The sequence below is a fragment of the Artibeus jamaicensis genome, unplaced genomic scaffold, assembly GCF_021234435.1.
Source record: "Artibeus jamaicensis isolate MK-2021 breed Jamaican fruit bat unplaced genomic scaffold, CSHL_Jam_final contig_685, whole genome shotgun sequence".
NCBI lineage: Eukaryota > Metazoa > Chordata > Mammalia > Chiroptera > Phyllostomidae > Artibeus > Artibeus jamaicensis.
This window is the reverse complement of record NW_026521924.1, coordinates 2,343,042-2,364,507: the sequence shown is the minus strand read 5'-3', so window position 1 is coordinate 2,364,507 and position 21,466 is coordinate 2,343,042. Positions and strand designations below refer to the sequence as shown.

Sequence of the window (21,466 nt, the reverse complement as noted above, 5' to 3'; positions counted from 1 at the left end):
CTTTGTATGAATTTTGGGGGGTTTATCTTATTTTGGGTTCACTGCATGCATCTATCGGTTTATATCGTACACCAAATTTGTACAATTCTCAGCCATTCTTTCTTCAAATACTTCTTTGACCCTAGTGTCTTTCTCCTTAATGTCTAAGATCTTTTGCTTTCGTCCCATGAATCCCTGAGGTTGTGTTCGTTTTAGGAGATACTGGGTTCCCTTTAAATATTTTATTTTAGTAGGTTAAGCTCTGTTTAGGTTTGGTTCTAATTCCAATGACAGTGTAATTTTCGGAGGCTTTGTGGTATTATTTTGGGGGGGAGGCTGAGAGGGTAAAAGGAATTTTGTGAGGTGGGGCTTCTTCTAGGTGGGAAGAAGAAATTCTTGGGCCTGAAAGCATGAAGAGTGTTTTAGACTTGGCAGCTTATTGTGGTGGGAACACTCCCCTTTGCTAGCTTTTCTCCACACACCCTCCTTTGATGTTCTGGGTGGGAGAAGGATCTGTAGGTCTGGTGGAGAAGACAAGTGCTTCCTAAGCCAGAGCTTGTTGTGGCAAATGCTACCTGTTTGTGGGGGATGCAGTGGCCTAGGTACTTGTTGCAAGATCCCCTTAGCTAGTACACTCCTGTGTCTCTCCATGGCAGAGAGCAGTCCCAGGTGCTGAGAAGGAGAACACTTTGGCTGAAGGCTTATTGTCCATGGCGTTCCTACTGACACAGGGAGGAAAAAGCCTACCAGTTCTGCCTTCTGTTGCTAAGTTGGAAGTCAAGATTTCCTCTGGTCCTGCGTTACCTTCTTCCTTTGGGTAGGAGGATATAAGATGTGTGTCACCTAGATTGTACCTCCTGTCATGGGATATCTGACTAACTTGCCTTCCTCCTTCACCTTTCAGAGTTCTTCTTTGGTTGCCTCTTACATTATTTCCAGCATTTATAGTTGTACTTAGTGAGGGAGTGGGGAGGAGGAGTGGAACAAGAGGAAACAAACCTAAGCCATCTTGTCTAGACTGGAAGTCGGAGAGGGGAAAACTTGGAAAATATATTGTCAAGAACCAACAACTTGTAAAACAATGACTTTTTTCTCACAGGATCTTCAACATTATGATTCTAATTTGTGTTAAATGTATTATATTCATTAAAATATTTGTAATTTATGGATTTATTTACCATAATTACCCATATGTCTATTTTGATATGTCTATTTTACTAACCAGTTCAGTACTCAGTTCCAGAATGCCCACGTAGCCACAGTGTCTGTTTAACAAATGGTTGTCAAATAATTAAATTATAATTTATACTTTTATTACTGATGAATTGATACACATGGTTTAGGTGAGTTGTCTAAAATTTTGTAACTACGTATTGGTGAAGTTAGGAATTGATATTAAACACTTTTTTTTTCCAGTAGACACCAAATGTATTGTACCTGGAATATCATATACAAATTCTTTTATTAACTATTTTTGCTTCTATTTTATTTCTGTTACAGTAATCCCTAATTTTCATGGTTTTGATTTCCTCAGTTTCAGTTACCTATGGTCAACTTTGGTCCAAAAATATTACTTGGAAAGTTTCAGAAACAAACAATTCATGAGTTTTCAACTGTGTACAGGTCTGATTAGGGTGATTAAGTCTCATGCTTTCCTGCTGTCCTGCCTGAGACGTGAATCATGTCTTTGTTCCAGTGCCTCTATGCTCTAGACAGTCCACACCAGTTAGTTGCTTAGTAGCCAACTTGGTTATCAGATCCACTGTCTTGGTATCACAGTGCTAGTGTCAAGTAATTCTTATTTTACTTAATGATGACCCCAAAGCACAAGACTAGTGGTGCTGTCAATTTGGGTATCATCAAGAGAAGCCATAAAGTGCTTTCATTAAGTGCAAAGGTGAGTACAGTACAATAAGATATTTTGAGAGAGAAAGAGGGACCACATTCATATAACTTATTACAGTATGTTATTATAATTGTTCTATTTTTATTACTCATTATTATCATTAATGTCTTACTGTATGTAACTGATAAATTAAATTTTATCCTAAGTATGTATATATAGGAAAGAATATAGTGTATGTATAGGGTTCTGCACTGTCCAAGGTTTTATGCGTCCACTAGAGGTCTTGGAATATAACCTCTGGATATCTGAGAGCGACATTGGAAATGCAACTGTTTCTGCTATCATTGAGTTATTCTTGAGATTTGTTAAATAATAGTTTTTTAAAAGCCTCTTTAGTCAGTAATCAGATCTTACCAATGATAATACTTTTGTCTGAGATTAGTTATCAGTGCTTTTTAAAGCACCAGAATAAAACTAATCTCTATTGTAGAATCCACAGCTGGCCTGATGGTATTTTAATAACAAAAGTAATTGGTATTTTTTGATATTCACAGGATGCAAATTATAATTTGTCTCCTGTGTATAGAAAGAGTGGTTTGTATTCATAAATGATTAAACTTGATATTGATCAAATTATACTTTTCCATGCTTCAGAGATGATTTTTAATACATGTATTTTACATAAACATAATAATGTATTTATTATATTCTTGGACAATGTAAAATTTGATTAAATAGTAACAAAAGGCAACCATAATTTGAAATAGAATTATTAGGCTAGTGTAATTTAGGAAGGATAAAGTTTATTATGGCTTTGATTTGTTACTTCAAGTTATCAAAAAAGTTTCTTTATTTGATAATCCTAAATTCAAAGATGAAGAGTGCTAATGATAAAAAATTTAGGGAAATGCCCTGACCAGTGTGGCTCAGTCGGTTGGGTATTGTCCCACAGTGTGAAATGTTATGGTTTGATCTTTGGTTGGGTCACATGCCTGGGTTTTGGGTTTGGTGCCCAGCCTGGTTGCATGTGAGAGGCAACCAATCAATTTTTTTCTCTCACATTGATATTTCTCTTCCTTTCTTTACCCCTCTCTTCCCCCTCTCTAAAAATAAATAAGTAAAATCTTTTAAAATTTAGGAAAATGAGAGCATATATTTATTTTTACTTTGTGCACTTCACTATAAACACATAAAACTTTGAGGAGGCAGTTTTTATTTACTTGTCGAAAGCCAACTTTAAAGTACTATTATTGTTTTGGTAAATTTAACTTAAGTCAAAGCCTTGTTAACTGAGTATATTGCCTCATTGATATATATATCAACACACACACAGCGTATATATATTCATGTTACCTAAAATAATGAGAATTTTCATCTTTTTGAATGTCAATTATTTTGAATGTTATGAGATTATTAAATTTAATATTTCAAAGGAATTTTTATACACACTACAGATTTAATGACATCTAAATTGCTCATTTGTATAATAATGTTAGTAAGTGACATGAGGAATGTACAACTAAGGATTTTTTTGAAATTTATTTATCTTTAGAGGGGAGGGGAGGAGAGAGGCAGATTGTTTAGTGGCACACATCAAATGATACTGATGTTTTGCGATTGTGCTTTACAGGATATACTTATGGATGTTAACTTTTTGCTAAGTTTGATTTATTTTAATGTACACATTTTTAAATTGTATTCAACTTTTAAATTTGAGAAATGCATATGTTCTTTTTCCCATAAATACTTTGGAGGATTTTTCTATAGGATAGAAGCACCAGTATGTAGTCTCACACACACACACACATACACACGGAGAAAACTATGGAAAAGAATAGCCAAGAGAAATTGAGTTTGTTTACTAAAAGTCTTGATTCACATGTTCAAGTGGGTATGTGTGATTTTATATTTAATGTTTCTATTTCATAAATACATATACTATATTTTAATTAGTAAGGAAGATATTACTCTGCTATATTGATTATTTCTCAAATGGAAACTATACAAAGAAGAGCTGTTCTCATAAGAGTTCTGAATTAAGAGAGTTAGTTTGAGAAGGAACGTGAGGTTCAGGCTAGCCACCAGTTGTGGTCAGTCTGTATAAACCATAGCTGTTCAATCGAGGTTCCAACAGGAACTCTGGCACAGGCAAATTGTAATACTTCAAGGGTGGCTTATTTGTAAAAGGAATAAGTAAAAGGGTTGGATCCAGGTATGGTATAATGAATTTCAAGGGATCGTTCAGGAACCAGAGGCTACCAATAGCACAGCTGTTACCAATCTAAGTTCAAAAAGATCAGTGGAGGGAGAAATGTCAGCACCCAAAAGGAGAGGAAGTCATATTATAAGAGCAGTGGCCTTTATTCAAGGGCAGAATCAGCTCAAAGTAAGCTTACAGGGAGTGAACTGAGGAAATAAAAACCTTGAACTCATTCTCATTTCTCCCACCATTTCCTGCCAGTACTGTTTGACTGAACCCAACCAGAGCCAGAGGGTAAGGGGGTCCATTGACGTCATTAATATGGATCATTTGGGGCATAGAGCGGGAGGGACTATAGAGAGTAGGTCTTGAGGAGTAAATAGAAGCTGTCTGGCATAAAATATCCAGCATTATTTTTGACCTGAAAAATCAAAACAACTCAGGAGGTGGAAAAAACCATTATGGTATGCAAAATATTGACATCCATTTTCTTTATGGATTTATAGAATTATTTTTAATTCACCTAAGCCCAAAGACAGAATTAAAAAAATAATTCGGACATGGCCTTTTTTTTAACTCTCCTTTGTGCATAAGTTCTTGTGTCTTTCCAAAACTCTGATGAGGGTATAGCATAGGACATCTTAGAGTGAGGGCAGAGGATTGTAGTTCTCTAAGATGAATATGGTCTTGACCCCGTCAAAGTGATTGGTCTGAATGCTTTCATTAGTGGTGGTTTTCTGTTGACTTCTAGCTTCAGTGCCAGAAGTAGCACTGTGACCATGGTCATAGGGAGCTGGCAGTTACTGAACCTCAGCATTTGCCAGGCGCTACAAAGTGTTTTCACATAAATTACTACCCTTCCTGTCCTCAGCAAACCTATGCTATAATCATTACCAAATTACTGGAAAAAAAGAGAGAGAGAGAGAATCCAGTCGATTGGGTAATCAACTGGAGTTTTAAGAACTTTCTCAACAAAGATGGTGGAGGATGGAACAGTACCTAACTCTGTTTGCCTCCCTCCTGGCACAGTCTCACTTGGCTGTAAAATTTTGAAGAAGTTATAATCTGTTATTAAAACTCTTTTACACATCCTAGAAATACTACTTTCCTTATCCCCTCTCTCTCATTTTCTGCTTTCTATTAATTTCCTTAGTTATGCATTTAACAAATATTTATTCAGTAGCTACTCTGCATCAATAGTTGTGCATGGTACTGTTGATTCCAACAAACATGGCCTCTACCTTCATGGATTTTATAGTTTAATATGTGTTCTAAGGGTGGCAATCCTATGCATTTCCTTCTAAACAACTTGCACTGTTTACCTTTGAGTTTCTTTGCCTCAGTCTTCCTTCCCATCTATTTTCTATGACTGAAAATTGTTCTCTAGTCTTATTTGTTGAAAGTATAATCTAAAATAAACCTTTTTTAAAAACTCACTTGCTGTTTCATTATTGGAGAGAAAAAAGATTCCATAATATTGAAAGAAAGATGAAATAAGGAAACTGTGCAAAACAGTTTTTTTTTCCAGAGGTGCTGTCGGGTTTTATTGAAACAAATTAGTTTCCCCAAGAAGTATGTAAATGAGGATACATGTTCAGGCTCATGTTTTCATCAGGCTAAAAGTATATCATACTCCCTCATATAAATGCATCTTCTGTTTCTCAAATTGAGAATTGGTTTGCATTCAAAACCTTTCTTGTCAAAAACAGTTGAAAATTGCTGTCCAAGTGTCTCGTATCATTGCAATCATAAAGCTAATATATATTTGATTCATTTTTTTCCCTATTTAGACATGCTTGTTCGTTCTTTAGAAAGCCACAGATTGGGTTATTTAAGTAATCCCATTTTTGTAACTGAGCCAGGGTTATCATTACCAAAATTACAAAATTACAGCTGATTCAGAACACAGTGTCAAGATGGATGACTGGTACATAGAAGCATGTGCCAATTGTCCTCATTCTGCATCTGATCCTAGACAAGTTACCTAATATCTCTGATCTTCTTTAGTTCTCCACCTTTGTAAAAGAAGGAGTAAGGCAATATAAGTGTTTTCCTACTGTGTCACAGTATTCCCAGAAGTCCCTGAGTACCCTGAATTATAGCTGGGAAAGCCAGACTGATAAAGCAGGGATACCTCTTCTCTCATGCTTAAACCAGAGTAATTTTGTTTTGTTTTATTTGTTAATACTGCCAAGTAAGTTTGCAATGCCTGATGCCTTTTCACCTATTTATCAACAGCAGGGCTCATTGTACTCTATTTTTGGCTTTGTGCATTTTGAATTACGGCTTATATGAACCACACAGACCCTCAAATAATCAATAGTTCCTTTGAATTCTACAGTAGGTATGAAATGTAAAGTATTGATTATGTGTTTAAGCCTGGATTCTACATGTCAGGTAGTTAAGCTTATTCTTAACTTTCCCTCTTTGTCCGCTTCAAAGCAGGAAATTATAGATAGCATTGCCCCAAACCTCTAGCACTCTGTTAATTTTGTTTAGAAGGTGTAAATCTTGTAAAGCATGAACAGAGCACTGTTGCCAAGTTGATGCTGTATCTGTCTGCGTAGATTCTATTTCCACAGCTGTCAGTTGAGGTGGTTGCTGCCTGTATAAAAGTGGTTCTACAGTTATGCATGTGCTTGGGATTTTAATCTTAACAGATTTTTTAGCACTTCCTATTTTGAGTTTCACAGTGTAGAGAATATAATGTGGGCCATACTAAAGGTTGATATTTTGTTTTGTGTGTGTGTGTTTTACAGTAGGTAACATGTTGTGAATGAAATGGTCTTTTCAGTAGAGCTCCAGGGGAAGTTTTTGCCAACAATCGTTTTGACATCCCATGTGCTCTATTGTAATAAGAAAGCAGAATAAAAAACTAAACTAGCTGGTCAGGAACCTGTTAGGAGGAAAACAACTATAATTTATATTATAATGATGAGAAGCAAACCAAAACCCTGCACAAATAGTTTTAATCAATGTTTAAAGACTAGCCTCCCAGGGTGTTGCTTGTTTGACAGACAGTATTTGGTGGGGGTAGAAGTGGAGTGGGAAAACAAATAATTACCGGAGAGATAATAGAAATTACTAGGTGAGTGAAATACAAAAATAGTTCCAAATACTTATCAGTCCAATTTGGCTCATACTCAGTATGGGTTAACTCTCCCAGATCTTATTATTTCATAGACTGGATTATTTTAGACCCATAAATGGCAGGAATTATTAGGTAGGTTAAAGTACAACGCTGGCATGTGTAATGTTTTCAACCTTACTGAACAGAATTTCATTGCATCGGAATCTGTCAAATCTAGAGAAGACGTCTGATACAATGGCCCCCGGCATGTGGCTCGTGTGCCGCCAGTTGGGTTCTCCCTGTCTCACTCTGACTCTGACTGACGTCATTAATTGATCATAGTTCTCTTTTCCATTGAGCCTTGATTTAGCCTCTGAATCTCTCTCGCACCAGAGGTGCAATCTCTTCTAATTATGATTTAGAATTGCTTGAAACCTGTTTTCATACCTGATTGATTCTAAATTTCCTGATGGTAGCAGGTAGGATAGTTGGCTATGCCTTGCTCGCATTATCTGGCTATTTAGTAACTGGGGCAGAATTAAAGCAGAGATTACCTGGCTCTTTATTCACTATTTTTTTCATTTCCCTGTATGGACTAAAAATTATTTTGAGATTTTAGAGGAGAAGGGCTGTGGTTGTCCGATAAGTTATAGCTTTGCTGTGCATTTCTAATGTTATGTCATATATTCCACCTATGAACTTCCAGTAATAGAAGATTACTTGTACTGATTTCATTTTTATAGCTCGATCCATAGTTAATTATAATTATATTATTTAAAAAGATTTTATTTGTTTATTTTTTAGAGAGAGGGGAAGGGACGGAGAAAGAAATATCAATGTAGAAGAGAAACATCAGTAGGTTCCCTCCCACATGCCCCCACCTGGGGACCTGGACCGCAGCCCAGGCATGTACCCTCACTGGTCATCAATTTGGTGGCCTGTCAGTTTGTAGGATGATGCCCAATCCACTAAGCCACACCAGTCAGGGCTATAATTATATTCTTAAAAAGTTATACTACCGTCCCCCACCACAAACAGAGGTTCTTTAAGAAATTTTTTTATAGGATGAGGTAGTGTAATATACTATTTGTACTTTGGGACAAATGTAAAATAACAACACTATTGCAACTACCATGGCCAATTTATTTAGGCTAATTTTCACAAGAAAATGATTTCTACATTATATTCAGTTTTTTGGTCTTGATAATTTCAAAATAAATATTAACTCTTATAGAAATTTGTTAATTTTAATTAAAAATTTTCAGACTGAGTTCATATGAGAAAAAACAAATTTTCATAAATTTTAAATAATTAAAACTTTAAATAATTGACCTTTCACTTAGAGTATTATAAGTACATTTTCTATACTTGTCATTTTGAAATCAGATGTAGGTAACTCCTTCTCCTATTTTATATCTAGTGTTGTTTTTGTTTTATAAACAATAGTACCATTGAGTCATTTGGATTATTACTGGGGGTGGAGGGAAAAGTGCAATGCACAGAGTTGTTAACTGGGACTGGCTCATTTTAGTTTCTCATTGACTCAGTCTTTGAGCCAACTAGTACAGCGTGACTTTTTCCTCTGCCTCCTCTAGTAATTGAAGGGGCATTTTAGTTAGGAAAATATGCATGCAAGTAGATTTGTTAGTAAACATGTTAAGAGAAGATAATTTAAAATGTTCTTTTAGAAGCAGTGGCATCATGCTCATAAACTTCAAGTTTTCTTTGTTACCTTTCTCTTCTTCCTTTTCTGTGAGACTCTAGGGATAACTTGAGACATGCCCAAATTTTCTCTAGCAAGAGACTTAGAGACAAATACATTTCATACATTTTTAATCACTAAGTATTTCCAAATATACTTTGGGTTTGTTTAATAGCCCTTAATTTTTCAGGAAGAAAAAGGACAAGAGTTTGCTCTTTCCACCCACTTTAGTGAAAAAACAAACAACAACAACAAAACAAGACCTCTTCTGTGTCAATAAAGAAACTGGAGGTGCTAGACAGGCAGCTCAGTTGGTTAGGGTGTCATCCCATTCACCAAGGTCACGGTTCTCATCTTTGGCCAGAGCACAGACAAGAAGCAATGAAAAAAATGCATAAAGTGAAGCCACATAGTCAGTGTTTCTATCTGTTTCTGTCTATCTTTCTCCTCCCTTCCTTTCTCCCTCCCTTCTGCTTCCCTCCCTCCTTGAAAACATTAATAAATAAATTTAATTAATTTAAATTTAAATTAAAAATTAATAAATTAAAAAAAACAAATTGGACTAAACCTGTGTATTATCTCATGAGAAAATATGTATTGAGATTTCATTAGATGCAGGCCTTACTATTAAAAGCAGACCTTATCTTTAGGGGCTTTATGTCTAATTGGGATATACCTCAATTTATTGGAGATAAGCAGGTAGAAATTAAGTGATTATTAATTTTAGATGTACAAAAGTCACTTTAACTTTTGTAAAAAGAAGAAATAATATTAATCCACCAGACCAGTAAATGTTGAGAATCAGTTATATTGTGTATAGTGTGCTTTTTAGAGAGTAATCTTAGAAATCTTAATAAAGTTTCACTTTTATTTCCCTATTTTTATTGAAGAAAATTGCCTTGATATTTTTTCTAATAAAGAAAATATTTAATTTCTAATATTTAGAAAACAGAAATTAATAAAATAGTCTTAAATTTGATGAGTAGTTTAGAAAAAGCATTATCCATTACAGTTATTAAAATTGATTTGAATACATTTAAGCAGCTTAGCTTAAGATTCTATTACATGAATGATAATGCAATTGAAATTATGTAGAATGCCACAATTTTATAAAATAGTTCTATGTTGAGGTTGATGTATGACCTGATATGCTTCTCTAAACATGAGCACACATCTGACATAAATTGGCTTGATGGTTCTCCAGACTGGACTTCTAGTTCCTACACCTACGCCCACTCATCCACCCACATATATTGGATAAGTGCCCGATTAAACAGATGGGCCTTCGGCTATGCTTTCAAAACAGGCAGCCGCCACCTTCATCAAGCACAATATTGGGTGAAAGTAGGCTATATTGTACTTCTGAATAGGATATTTTTGAGTGAAAAGCTACTATTTGTGATTGTCATTGTTTGTTATTGGAAATACCTTTTTCTTTATAAATGAAACATTTGAAAATTGGAGGATAACATGGAGTTTCAGGGATCCAGAAAACCTATAGATAGGGAAGTAGTTCTCACTCAAATATAAAAATAAAAAATCAAAAGGAGTGTTAAATGTCATGCAGTTTTATAAATGCATGTAGTTAAGATTTTAGAAAATGAATAGCCAAGAGACATAGGTTGGTCATAAAGTTTCCCTATGCCCTAAGGGGTATGGGACCAAAGTAGAATTTGCAACATGTTTTCCCATGCCCCTTCAACAAGTTATTTATTCAATAATTAAAAAGTTTGATTTGGAGCTGGGCATTAAGTACCCCCTATCATCTCTATAAATACCATATACTTTCTTGCTATGAGTTAGAGGCGTTTGGAGACCTTAGGTGATAGGGTGGCAGATAAGTTATGATATCAGAAGTAAGTTTTGTTTATGGTTGAATGATGGGATTGCTAGTCCATGTTGTGACAAAAGCACCGAGAGTAACGCAGGAGAGGCAAATGAGATGGCCCTGTACTTGCAAGATAATACAAAACAAGATTTAAAACTCTAGAAGTGAATACTGAAAAAGCCTGCAAAGGCATTTGCTCTCCAGGCATCTTTCATGATACTTATTCTCTTTAGTGTTGCAATAATTAATAAACTATCACATATTTAATCTCACTGAAATAATAATATGGGCATTGGCTTTTAAAATGATCTAATTTTTTATTGATGAAATCATTAACACTTTGATATTAAGTTCTCTTAATTGCGGAAATGCTTGGTCCTGTGGACAGCATCCTAAAATTCAAGTTACAGCCCCCCACTCCTCTTTCATAAGTGACTTCTTTAGTGTTTTGGTAGCTCAGGATTCTCCACAAAGAAAGGGAGCCTGGTTGTCACATACTTTCTTGATATACCTACATGTTTTCTTCCTTCCTTCCCTTCCTTCCTCCCTTCCTTCCTTCCTTCCTTCCTTCCTTCCTTCCTTCCTTCCTTCCTTCCTTCCTTCCTTCCTTCCTTCCTTCCTTCCTTCCTTCCTTTTTCTTTCTTTTAAGGGCATGAGATAATGCTTATGATACATAAGAACTTCAGAGAATACAGTTCAGTGCCCTTATATTGACTTCTATTTTTTGACCGTTACAATGACTAGATAAATATAAGCATAGGGTTGCTTAATACTTCAGCAGAAGCCAGCCGTGGAATATTCTGAAAATTTGACCTCTTGAAAAAAATCCAAATGGCATTTGGCTGAGTGGGGTGGAGTAATTGAGCAAAAAAGAAAAAAAAAAAAGAAAACACTAATGGACGTGGGCAACAGGGTGGTGATTGCTGTGGCGAGGGGCATGAGGAAGGTGGAGAAAGGTCTGGGGGATAAATTGTGATGGATGGAGAGTTTACTTCAGATGGCGGACACACAATACAGTGTACAGATGATGTATTGTGAAATTTAGCAACTGAAATCTGCATAATTTTGTCTACTACTGTCGCCCAAATAAATTCAATAAAAGGAAAAATGGAATTAGCCATTTTTGTTTGTTATTTGGCTTTTATAGATATTTGTGCTAGAATAATAGGTAATTGGGTAAGAAATGTCAAAACATTGCTTGACAAAATAAAATTTATTTCTTTCCTTTAAATAAAACATTAATGCTAAAGGTAACAAATCCATTATTATTTAAGAGTTCTTACCATAAAGTGTTTTGAGATAGCTTTATTTGAAAGTGTTTAATTAAAATTACTTTCTTGTTACATTGTTCTTTGAAATCATTGAAATTGTCTAAATAACATTGTTCTTTCTCTACTTGATAAAGTGGAGAACCCAGTAGATTAACTTAGATAAAAAATGAAAAATAAAAGGATCACAATATGTACTTCATTTTATTAGAAGAAAGTATATTATGAAAATAGTTATTTGAAGAGAAAAAGGAGATAAAATAGCATAATATTTTAATTCTCATGTTATTATCAAGCAGTTGTAAAGGTTATCTTTATTTATATGAAAGTGTATGTGTTTATGAGAAATGATAATTATTAGCTTTTTATTAAACTAGCTGGCATATTATATCTTTATATGTTATTTAATGTCTTTTGTTTTCTTTTAAACAGCAAATGCCAGTCTCCTTGGAGGAGGAGGTGGTAAGTCCTGAACATCTCTTAAAATATATTTTTGTTTCTCTATAACCACAGATTTTAAGTTGTTATAGTTTAAAGAAAATTAATTTAGCTGTAATCATCAATCACAAAAAATGATAATCTTCTAGAAAATAATTTATACTGGAAATATTTTAACTGACTTCAGAATATATTGAATATAGCTTTTATTTTTGTTGAACTTTGTATTTCTACTTTTGGCATAAGCTAAAGGTAATAGCTATAAGCTGTTGTGATGAATACATATTGCAGGTGACAGAGTCACTCTGAATACATTTGGAGACTTTTTTATCATAATAACTATAAAAAATTATGACTCTATAGTCTGAGTGCTTAACATATTGGCTGCTTGCTGATATGAAAAATAAAAAAGAAATCAGTATCGGCACTTTGATTTTTAGCCTGTTTAAAGGAGAAAGAGATCAAAATGAGACGAGGAAGAGATTTCTGTACTGAGAATTTATTTTTGATACTACCACCTTATACCTATTTATTATTTTTATTTCTGGCTTGAAAGATGAAACCTCTCTTAGACCAGTCTGTTTAATGTAGTAGGAGAGGGAAGATATGCACTAGAATAGGGTCATTTTTATTTAAGACCTGGGTAGATATAGGTTTGTATTCTTTCTTACTCTGTCTCCCTCACCCTCTTGCTCTCTCTCTCTCTCTTCATGCACGTGGTTGAGTAAACATGATCGTATAGAATTTTAGGCTTTTAAAAAACTCCCATGCCTTCATCAGGAGGTTTCAGTGTAATTTTATTTAGCAGTTAAAATTTAAAGCATTGTTTCTGTGTAAGAGTCAATAGATTCTCAAAAACAGAATATTAGAAATAGGAATAATAGAAAAAGTTTAAACTAGAAAATGCTCTTCATATTATCACATGGATGTGAATATTCTATGGCAGAGTATTTATTTTCTTCTATAAATTATTTTAGAAAATATAAATCTATGAGATTTCTCATTGTAATTTTTTATGTTTTAGGGAATTAGAGGGACATTTTTTAATTAGTTGGATCCCCAGTAAATTTTCATCTCTAGATCTCTTATAATATATTAAGGATTATTAAAATAAATTTATATAGTGCTGATTTTCCTGTAAGATATTTTAGTATTTAAACAAATTTGACTAGATAAGATAAAGAAATGTTAAAATGGAGTCTATACAAACAAATTTATCAAGTTAAACAATAGACACATTCGCTAGACAATTTATTGTTCTTGGCTATTTTTATAAACTGGCTTGACTGATTGATTATATTAGTTAAAATGACCTTAGTTGCCCATAGTAGAAAAATCCAAAACAATAGTAGCTTACAGGAGATAGAAATATATTACTGTTTCATGTAAAAGTAGTGTAGATGTGAACTAGAATGATTGCGTAGTAATTTCCTGGTGTCATAGAGCACTCAAGCTGTTACTTTTCTGTTCTTCCTTCCTAGTGCATGAAAGTTAGGGTCCATGATGGCCAATGGATCCTTAGTCATCATAAATTTGGGGGTCAGGAGGAGGAAAAAGGCCAATAATAAGAAGGCAGACCCCCCAAAATGTCAGTTTTTTTAAAAGCAGGTTTCCTGACGTCTCACATTATCCATAAACTTGAACAAATGTTCATTCATGGATCCATGCACTTTTGTTCCAGAAATCAATGTGTTTACGTATTTGAAAGAAGGTATTCTGTTTCTCAAGGAGGTAGGGTAGAGTGGGAGGCAGGCTATTGTTCAGGAAGACTTGTCAAGCTGCCTTGTTTCAATATATATGTACACAGTTAGTGTTTATATAATTAACTCTAAAGACTTGGCCTGCATTTCCTTATACTTCTTCTAACCTGTGTGAAAAATATGTATTATGAATTTTTGGCAATGGCAAGACATTCAGGGTGGGCAAACTCATTTTCTGTTTGTCAGACATGTATATTTACTATTCTCTAGGACATATATCTGAATGATTTTGTAAAATGCAGTTGTATAATTTCTGATTTATGAATCTAAAATCAGCAAGTTAGCATCATCATAAAGGTAAGTTAGAAGTACTTAAGGTGGTTGTAATTTTGTCCGTTGAAGTAGGTCATTGGCAGGTTTATATTCATTTATTCATGTCTAGAGACATGAAGATTGCCATAAAGTACATGTCTGATTTTTGAAAGGCTATATTTAAAAATTAAATTTTAGGAATATTTTAGTCTTCTTTGAACTGATTTTTGGCCTTCTGATTCTATGGCAAATATTTTTAATTCTGTCAGTGATATTTGTGAAGTAAAACCTAATAATCATCCAATAAGGAGCTTTTAAATTGATGTAATACTATTGGATTTAATCAAGGATTCTTTTTATTGACTTAAATTAATATTCATTCAAAAGCCTCTAAAGGGACTAATTATTTGATTGGCTGGGCAATTTAATTGAGAAAATTTGATACCACATAAAAATGGTACCCTAAGTAGGTTCCCCCCCTCTAGATCTGTAGTAGGGCTTTTTCTAAATTCCGCATAAGTAGTACTTAAAGTTTAGACAAAATCAGTGCATATAAAAGTGTATTATCTATAAAATCTTAGCATCTTATTTTTCTTTTTTGAGTGCCTATAACCAAGAACAGAGGTCTCCTAAAAGGAGATTTTAAAAGTGGTCACCATTAATTGTCTTGGGTCTGATTTTAAAGTGAAATAATAACTACGGTGGTGTGAATTTTCATCTCTGGGCCAGAGTTCACTCTTGCTAGAAACCTAATGTCACTGACGTTCATTGTATAGATGATGAGGTCATAACTACCTAGTCATTTCAGTTGAAATGCATGGTAAAATGGATCATCTCTGTTTCTATTTCCTAGATTTGTTAAGTGCAGACACATCTTAAGTATGTAGCTGGTCTATAGTGACTGGATTCTACCTTCCAGGAACCCTTTACATTGCCTATGTAATGGTATAATGTCAAAAACCTTAGAATTTCTATTGTTCTTATACAAACCTTCCATTACTGCTACCAATAGTATTCTGTATAATAGAAGAATAGCACACTGATTTATAAAACAGGTAAATTTTAGTTTCTAATTCAGTCCTTTTATTACTCCTATATTATGCTGTGGTAACAAACAAACCTGAAAATCATAGTGGCTTAATAGGGTGAGATTTATTTCTTGCTCATGCCATCATCTTAGTAGGATGGGTGGTTCCTACTCTGGCTCTCACACAGGTGGTAGCACAGAGACCCAGGCTGTTTCTGTGTCTTGAGCTATGTATCCTGTGAGATACGTGGCTGTTCAGACGTCACAGGAAGAGAGAGCTGGAGGATCTTGTGGGATGTACTTACAGATCAGTTTGGGAATGGCTTAGATCACTGATGCTCAAGTTTTATAGGTCAGAATTCAGGCATATGACGCTTAACATACCTACAAGGAAGACTGGGAAAGACAGATGCTTCCAGAGTTCCCAGAAGACAAATGGTGGCAGATGCGAAGCACTGTTTCTGCCACAGTGCTCAAACGAAATCAGCTTTGTTTATTATTATTGTTATAGAAGCTACAGATTGAATGAAAACATAAGATTGTTGAGTCACACTCCAGGGTTCTTTGCCTTTGCTTTGTGATTTTAAATATATCTTTGCTCTTCAGATTTGCTTTTTTTATGCACAAATAGGTAACTTTGTTTATACCATGAAAAATGAACCAGAGGACAGGAAAACATGCAGCTGAGATATAGATGATGCTTTCTTTGCCCTATTTTCACCAACCTCAAGCCCAGTTGATAATTTGGAAGTATATATTGTACAATGGCACTGTTTAGGGTACCTTTGAATTTGTTGCCTAGATTCACATACCTTTGTTGTGTATTTTAGGTTCTGTCTTAAACACATTACATTTTAAATACATTTTCATTCACCTGTATGAAAATGTTTTATATGAACAAAGTTCTGTGATGTTGTACTTTTGTAACACATAATAAAAACTAATCTTTGTAGTCAGCTTGAAATTGTCAAGAAGCAGAATTAGAGAGAAAATGATAATAATTAAAAAGGTAATTCCTCAATTCCTCCCAGGTCATTACATAGCTGAACAGAATAAAATGTACAGTTTCTTACGTTGGATAATGTCTTTTCCTTTCATTGTCATAATAACTCACGTAAGACCAGAATCTGGTGATAGAGGCCAAACAGAACCTTGTTTATGGGATTTGCTTCCTTTTACAGCCTGTCAAGGCTCCTGAGTGCTGAAGCCTGAGGCATAATGTTAGACATTTAATTGACATTTCCTGACAGAGTGGCAATTTAGGTTGGCTTTTTATGCACATAACTATACGGGACTGCTGTTTTAATCATGCACATATACATATACATATACAACATATATTTGTATCAATACTATAATTCTGCACCTTATTCTTGAGGTGATCCTGTGACAGGTTAATATTAAAAATTCTAAGTGTAAGCAAATACTACTAAATAAACACTCAGTCCCTGATGGAATACATGGCCTTGGCCACCTCTGAAGGCTTCTTGCTGTCCTTGTGCTTCTTAATGTGGGCCCACAGATTGACAAGGTTCAGTGGACTGGGGTTACTTACCACTCCTCTGAACTCTCTCATTTCTTGTTTGGATTGTTCTGCTTGAGAGAGAATTCCTAATGCTTTTTTGTTGTTAATGTCAATGCATATGTTAAAGCAATTTGGATGGGGTGCCAAAATGCGTGCTTCAAAAGCAGTGAAATCATAAAACTATTCGGTGTGATGCAAGAGGTGCCATCAGTGTTATCTCTGCTCATTTATTCAGCAAGTATTAATTCAGTCTCTATTGTGCATCTATCGATTTGGCAGTAAGCAGAGCCTTTTCCTTGTGACCAGTCATGGTCCCTGTTTGGCTGAATTACCTGAACATCTATAATTTCCATGTTCTTTTAGGTGTTCCAAGGATTTTTTTTGCATGAGTCTTCTAAATTAAAACAATACTTTAACATCAACATAATGGCTCAGATTCATTTTTTAAAAAGCAAAACAGATATCCTGAAAAGTACTCCTTTCACACAAAAAACCAAGTTGCTACCAAGAATTCCTAACATGAAAAACAACATGTTTGAAAGATGTTTTAAGTGTGTATAAGTGGGAATGCTTTCATAAGTTATTTCTTAAACATTCACAAGCAGAGTGGAGTGCCCTTTTACCCTCCCCTCCCTGCCCAGAACGGTTTCTCCTGGCATATGTCAGTCACTCCAGTGATCAAAATCCCCACGGTGATTCTGTGTTTCACTGTTGTTAAACCTTGAGATCTGGCCAGGCCTTGGACACTCCAGGAGGAATCTAGGATAATGGACAGCAGTGAGGGACCAAGGCCAGTTAAAGCAGTAGTCGAGCGTGTCTGGCTAGCCTACCTATCCTCAGCAGGTAGAGGAGTCCCAGCTCTGGGCCTCGGGAGTAGCAACAGTCTCTCAGTCCTGAGAGAGAAAAACATGGTAAGAAAAACTCAGGAGCTCTGCCCTGGTTGGCGGGGCAGGGATCCAGTCTTAGGAACAGAGTTGCAGGAAGGGATGTGATGCTAAACCATAGATAATAAGGTTCAAATCTTGACTGCCTCAAGTGTGATTGATCCTGGGTGGTGTAGGTGGTTAGGCCCCTAAAGGAGACCAGGAGGTCCAGATATGAGGACAGAGAGGGGAAGGTGGATGCAGGACCAGGAGCCAAGTCTGACAACAATCAGTTACACACTGAACTAACCAAGCTTTATTCTCTCTCCTTTCTTTCTTTCCTCTCTTTTTTCTTTTCCTTTTAAACTTTTTTTCCTTTTTCTCAGTTAACATCATGTATTGATTGCCTCTTGTATTGACACTGAAGTAGTAAAGATTCTTACAACTAGATGCAGTTAGAGGTGTGTGTGTATATATATATATATACTTAAGAACTAGAAAGATTTTTAAAAAGGGTGTTTAATACAGGAGAAATGAAGCAGAGAAGATGAAGTCAACATCTTGGAGTGGTCAGGAAAGTCTTCTCAGAAGAGGTGATACTGGAGCAATCTTGGAAAATATGAGCATTTTCTAGCAGTGAAAGGAAATGGCCTATTTAAATAGTTATATATCCTACTGTTTGATACAGATATTTTATAGATTTCTTACTCTCTTCAGTCCTCTTTCTCACTGTTCTGCAGTCATATTATCAAGACCTTGGTTAAACAGTGTCCTCTGACCATCCGGTGTGCCACTTAAAACAGAGTGAATAGCATTGGGGTGGGAGAAGGCAGCTCTGCTGCTAGTGGCGTCGACAGCACCACTCCATCAGAACAACCTGGGCAGAGCCTGCTGGTCGTCACCAACACCAGCTCCTCCGGGTCTTGCCTTCTCCCATGATTACCTCACCTGCATCGCAGTCTAGGTACCAACTCTACAGCTGCCCATGCCAGTTGGATTTCTGGTATATGTTTTCCTCATTCCACATGAGCTTGTCTAGCTCTATTCTAAGAAGTGTGACTGGGCACTGGTTGCCCTAATCTTGCCTACCATTTGTCATTAAGTCTTCCAGATGGAACCGGTTGGAGGAAGAACAGAGGTGTGAAATCCAGCCCATGTCTGTGCTTGAACTTTCTTATTGTAATAGACATTCCAAGGACATACCTTGTTTATTTCAGCTCTGATTGCTGTCACCATGATTCCTCTATTCTAAAGCTAAATTTTAAAGTTATGCATCATATTGACTGCATACCTCTTCCCCCTTCTAGGTGAAACTGCCCCATCTGAGATCCTGTCAGAGGGGCAGGCCTGTGCAGATTAAATGCCCTTCTCATTCTGGCCATAACTGATTGAACCTGAAAGGATGCATTTCTCAATTAGGGTATAAGCTTCTTGAGAAAAGAGAATTTATTATTTATCTGTAGTGCTTTGGCAGCTTCTACCACATATAGTAGCTATTTAATTTTAATTTTGACTTATCACTGTCCCTCATCCTATATTCTTACCAGATATTTCAGTTTGCTATGCAAAGATAATTTTATCTTTAGATAATCTCTAAGTGAAAAAAACTTTAAAAAATGCATACCAGTTAACCTGAGGATCACATACAGATATATGCAGTAATTATTTTAAGAATTATATTAACTTTTATTTCTAAAAAGTTTATGTAGCCAGGATTACATAGTTTTCTTTGAAGTAATAATTATATATTTTTTGAATCTTGGCGGATATAGAGAACAATATTTATATAGATGGGAAAGTGAAATGCAGAAAATTGCATTCCATGAAAAGAGGGAAATGCTCTTGTCTCATTTGTTTTGTCATATTGTAGGTATTTAACCAGTTATATCTTTCAATTGGAAATATTATTGTCAATATTGGTTTTCTTATTTAAAGCTACTGACAAACTTCCCTGACTGGTGTGGCTCAGTGGGTTGGACATCATCTTGCAAATGAAAAGGTCTCTTTCCTGGTTTGATTCCTGGTCAGGGCACATACCTGTGTTGCAGGCCCTTGGTGGGGGGTGTGTGAGAGGCAACTGATTGAAGTTTCTCTACCACATCAATGTTTCTCTCCCTCTCTTTCTCCTTCCCTTCCCCTCTCTCTAAAAATAAATAAATAAATAAAATCTTAAAAAGCCTATTCACAAACTTTAAAGTGATAACATGCTAGTTAATGAAATTTGACATTTATTTAGAACAGGAGCAAGGACATACATGCTTTAGGAATGTTTTTAAGTATGTTGGCTATAATGTTGAACTCTTTACCTCATGCATGAAAAGCAATGAACAAAATATTGTGGACAGTACTCTTAATACTTTACTTAATTGAGGTTTTTTTTATTGAAAACAATGAATTGACTTTGTAATGTACTTCTAACTTCAAATATTAAGACATAAAATGTAGGTTACTTAGAAGTATGGGCATTGCACCTATAACCTCTCTTTTATGTTTCATTAAAATAAATCACATTTTTGGTTCATAATTTTGTGTATTATTAAAGATAATTGGTTCTTTTCTCTGACATATGGTTCACTTCATTAGTTCATGGGTCTTCCACAAAACCTTCGTGTGATCATTGTGCTCAACCTTTAGAAGAAAAGCAAAGTGAAAGCATTTACTCTTAAGTTTTCATAGCTGAAGTGCACTTTATTTTAAAATTTTAGTTGCACATAAGTTAAATGGATACATCTCATCTTTGTTAAATCTTTCATTGAGTTATGTGAAGAAATATTCTATGTTCATTGCAATGTGTTTTACCTATTAATAATATAAATCATTATGTCTTAAAAATTATAAATGACATAGTGATATCTTTGCAGAATAGATAACATGGGAAGACATTTTTCACGTATGTATTATTGGAGGGATAGAGACCCAGCAAGACTCTAGATTCTAAAAATATGGCAGACTGAGGAAATGAGAAAACTTTCTTATAAAAAAACTCACACATAATGGATAAAATATAATAAAAATTAATTGAAGTATTGCAAAAAAGGGGTGGGGATCCTTGAGTGCCATAAATAAGGGAGTACTGAAAAATAAAGTGAACTAAAACTATAATATAGGCTATATACTTTATGTGCCTTCATAGAATACAAATGTGATGGCGAATTGGATATGAGCAGCTATGTGACTAATTATCATTTTTGACAAGAGATAAAACTGCCTAACGTAAGAGATTAAAGCTTAGATCCTCACTTAAACTAAGATCTTCAAATTGTTATACTTTCAGTGAAATGGTGAACTTGAAAAAATCTTCTTCATTGGCTGAAGAAAACTACAAGAAAGAATCCCCTAAAATTTTAGAAACCCAAGCCTACAACTTCTGTGTGTTTGGTACTTAAATTTATACTACCTATGTGTCTGAGAACAACCACAAGAAATAAACATAAACATTCGTCCTATTGCTACTATGAGAGGCAAATTCAAACTATTGTGGCGGTAACAGTTCAACACCCAGGCCACAAACTATTCACACACACACAGCCCTTTCAAAATGATCTCATTATCAGAAATTATAAAACACATGAGGAACTTGACTTTGGAGAAGACTAATAAACATTACCTGAGCCAGGTAATTTAAGTTGCAACCAACAATGATAAATCATGGCTTTTAACTATCTACTCATTTAAGTGCATCTGTTTCTATTTTAATTTGGAGGGATA

At 35.0% G+C, this 21,466-nt stretch overlaps 1 protein-coding gene across 1 annotated transcript in view; it reads left to right on the top strand.

Annotated features, from left to right (window-relative positions):
• MACROD2 (mono-ADP ribosylhydrolase 2) overlaps nucleotides 1-21,466 on the top strand; it is a 2,162,759-nt gene that overhangs the window by 468,230 nt on the left and 1,673,063 nt on the right. The window contains exon 4 of the mRNA XM_053671340.1: nucleotides 12,326-12,355. Coding sequence (XP_053527315.1) covers nucleotides 12,326-12,355 — 30 coding nt within the window. The remainder of the gene's footprint in view (nucleotides 1-12,325; nucleotides 12,356-21,466) is intronic.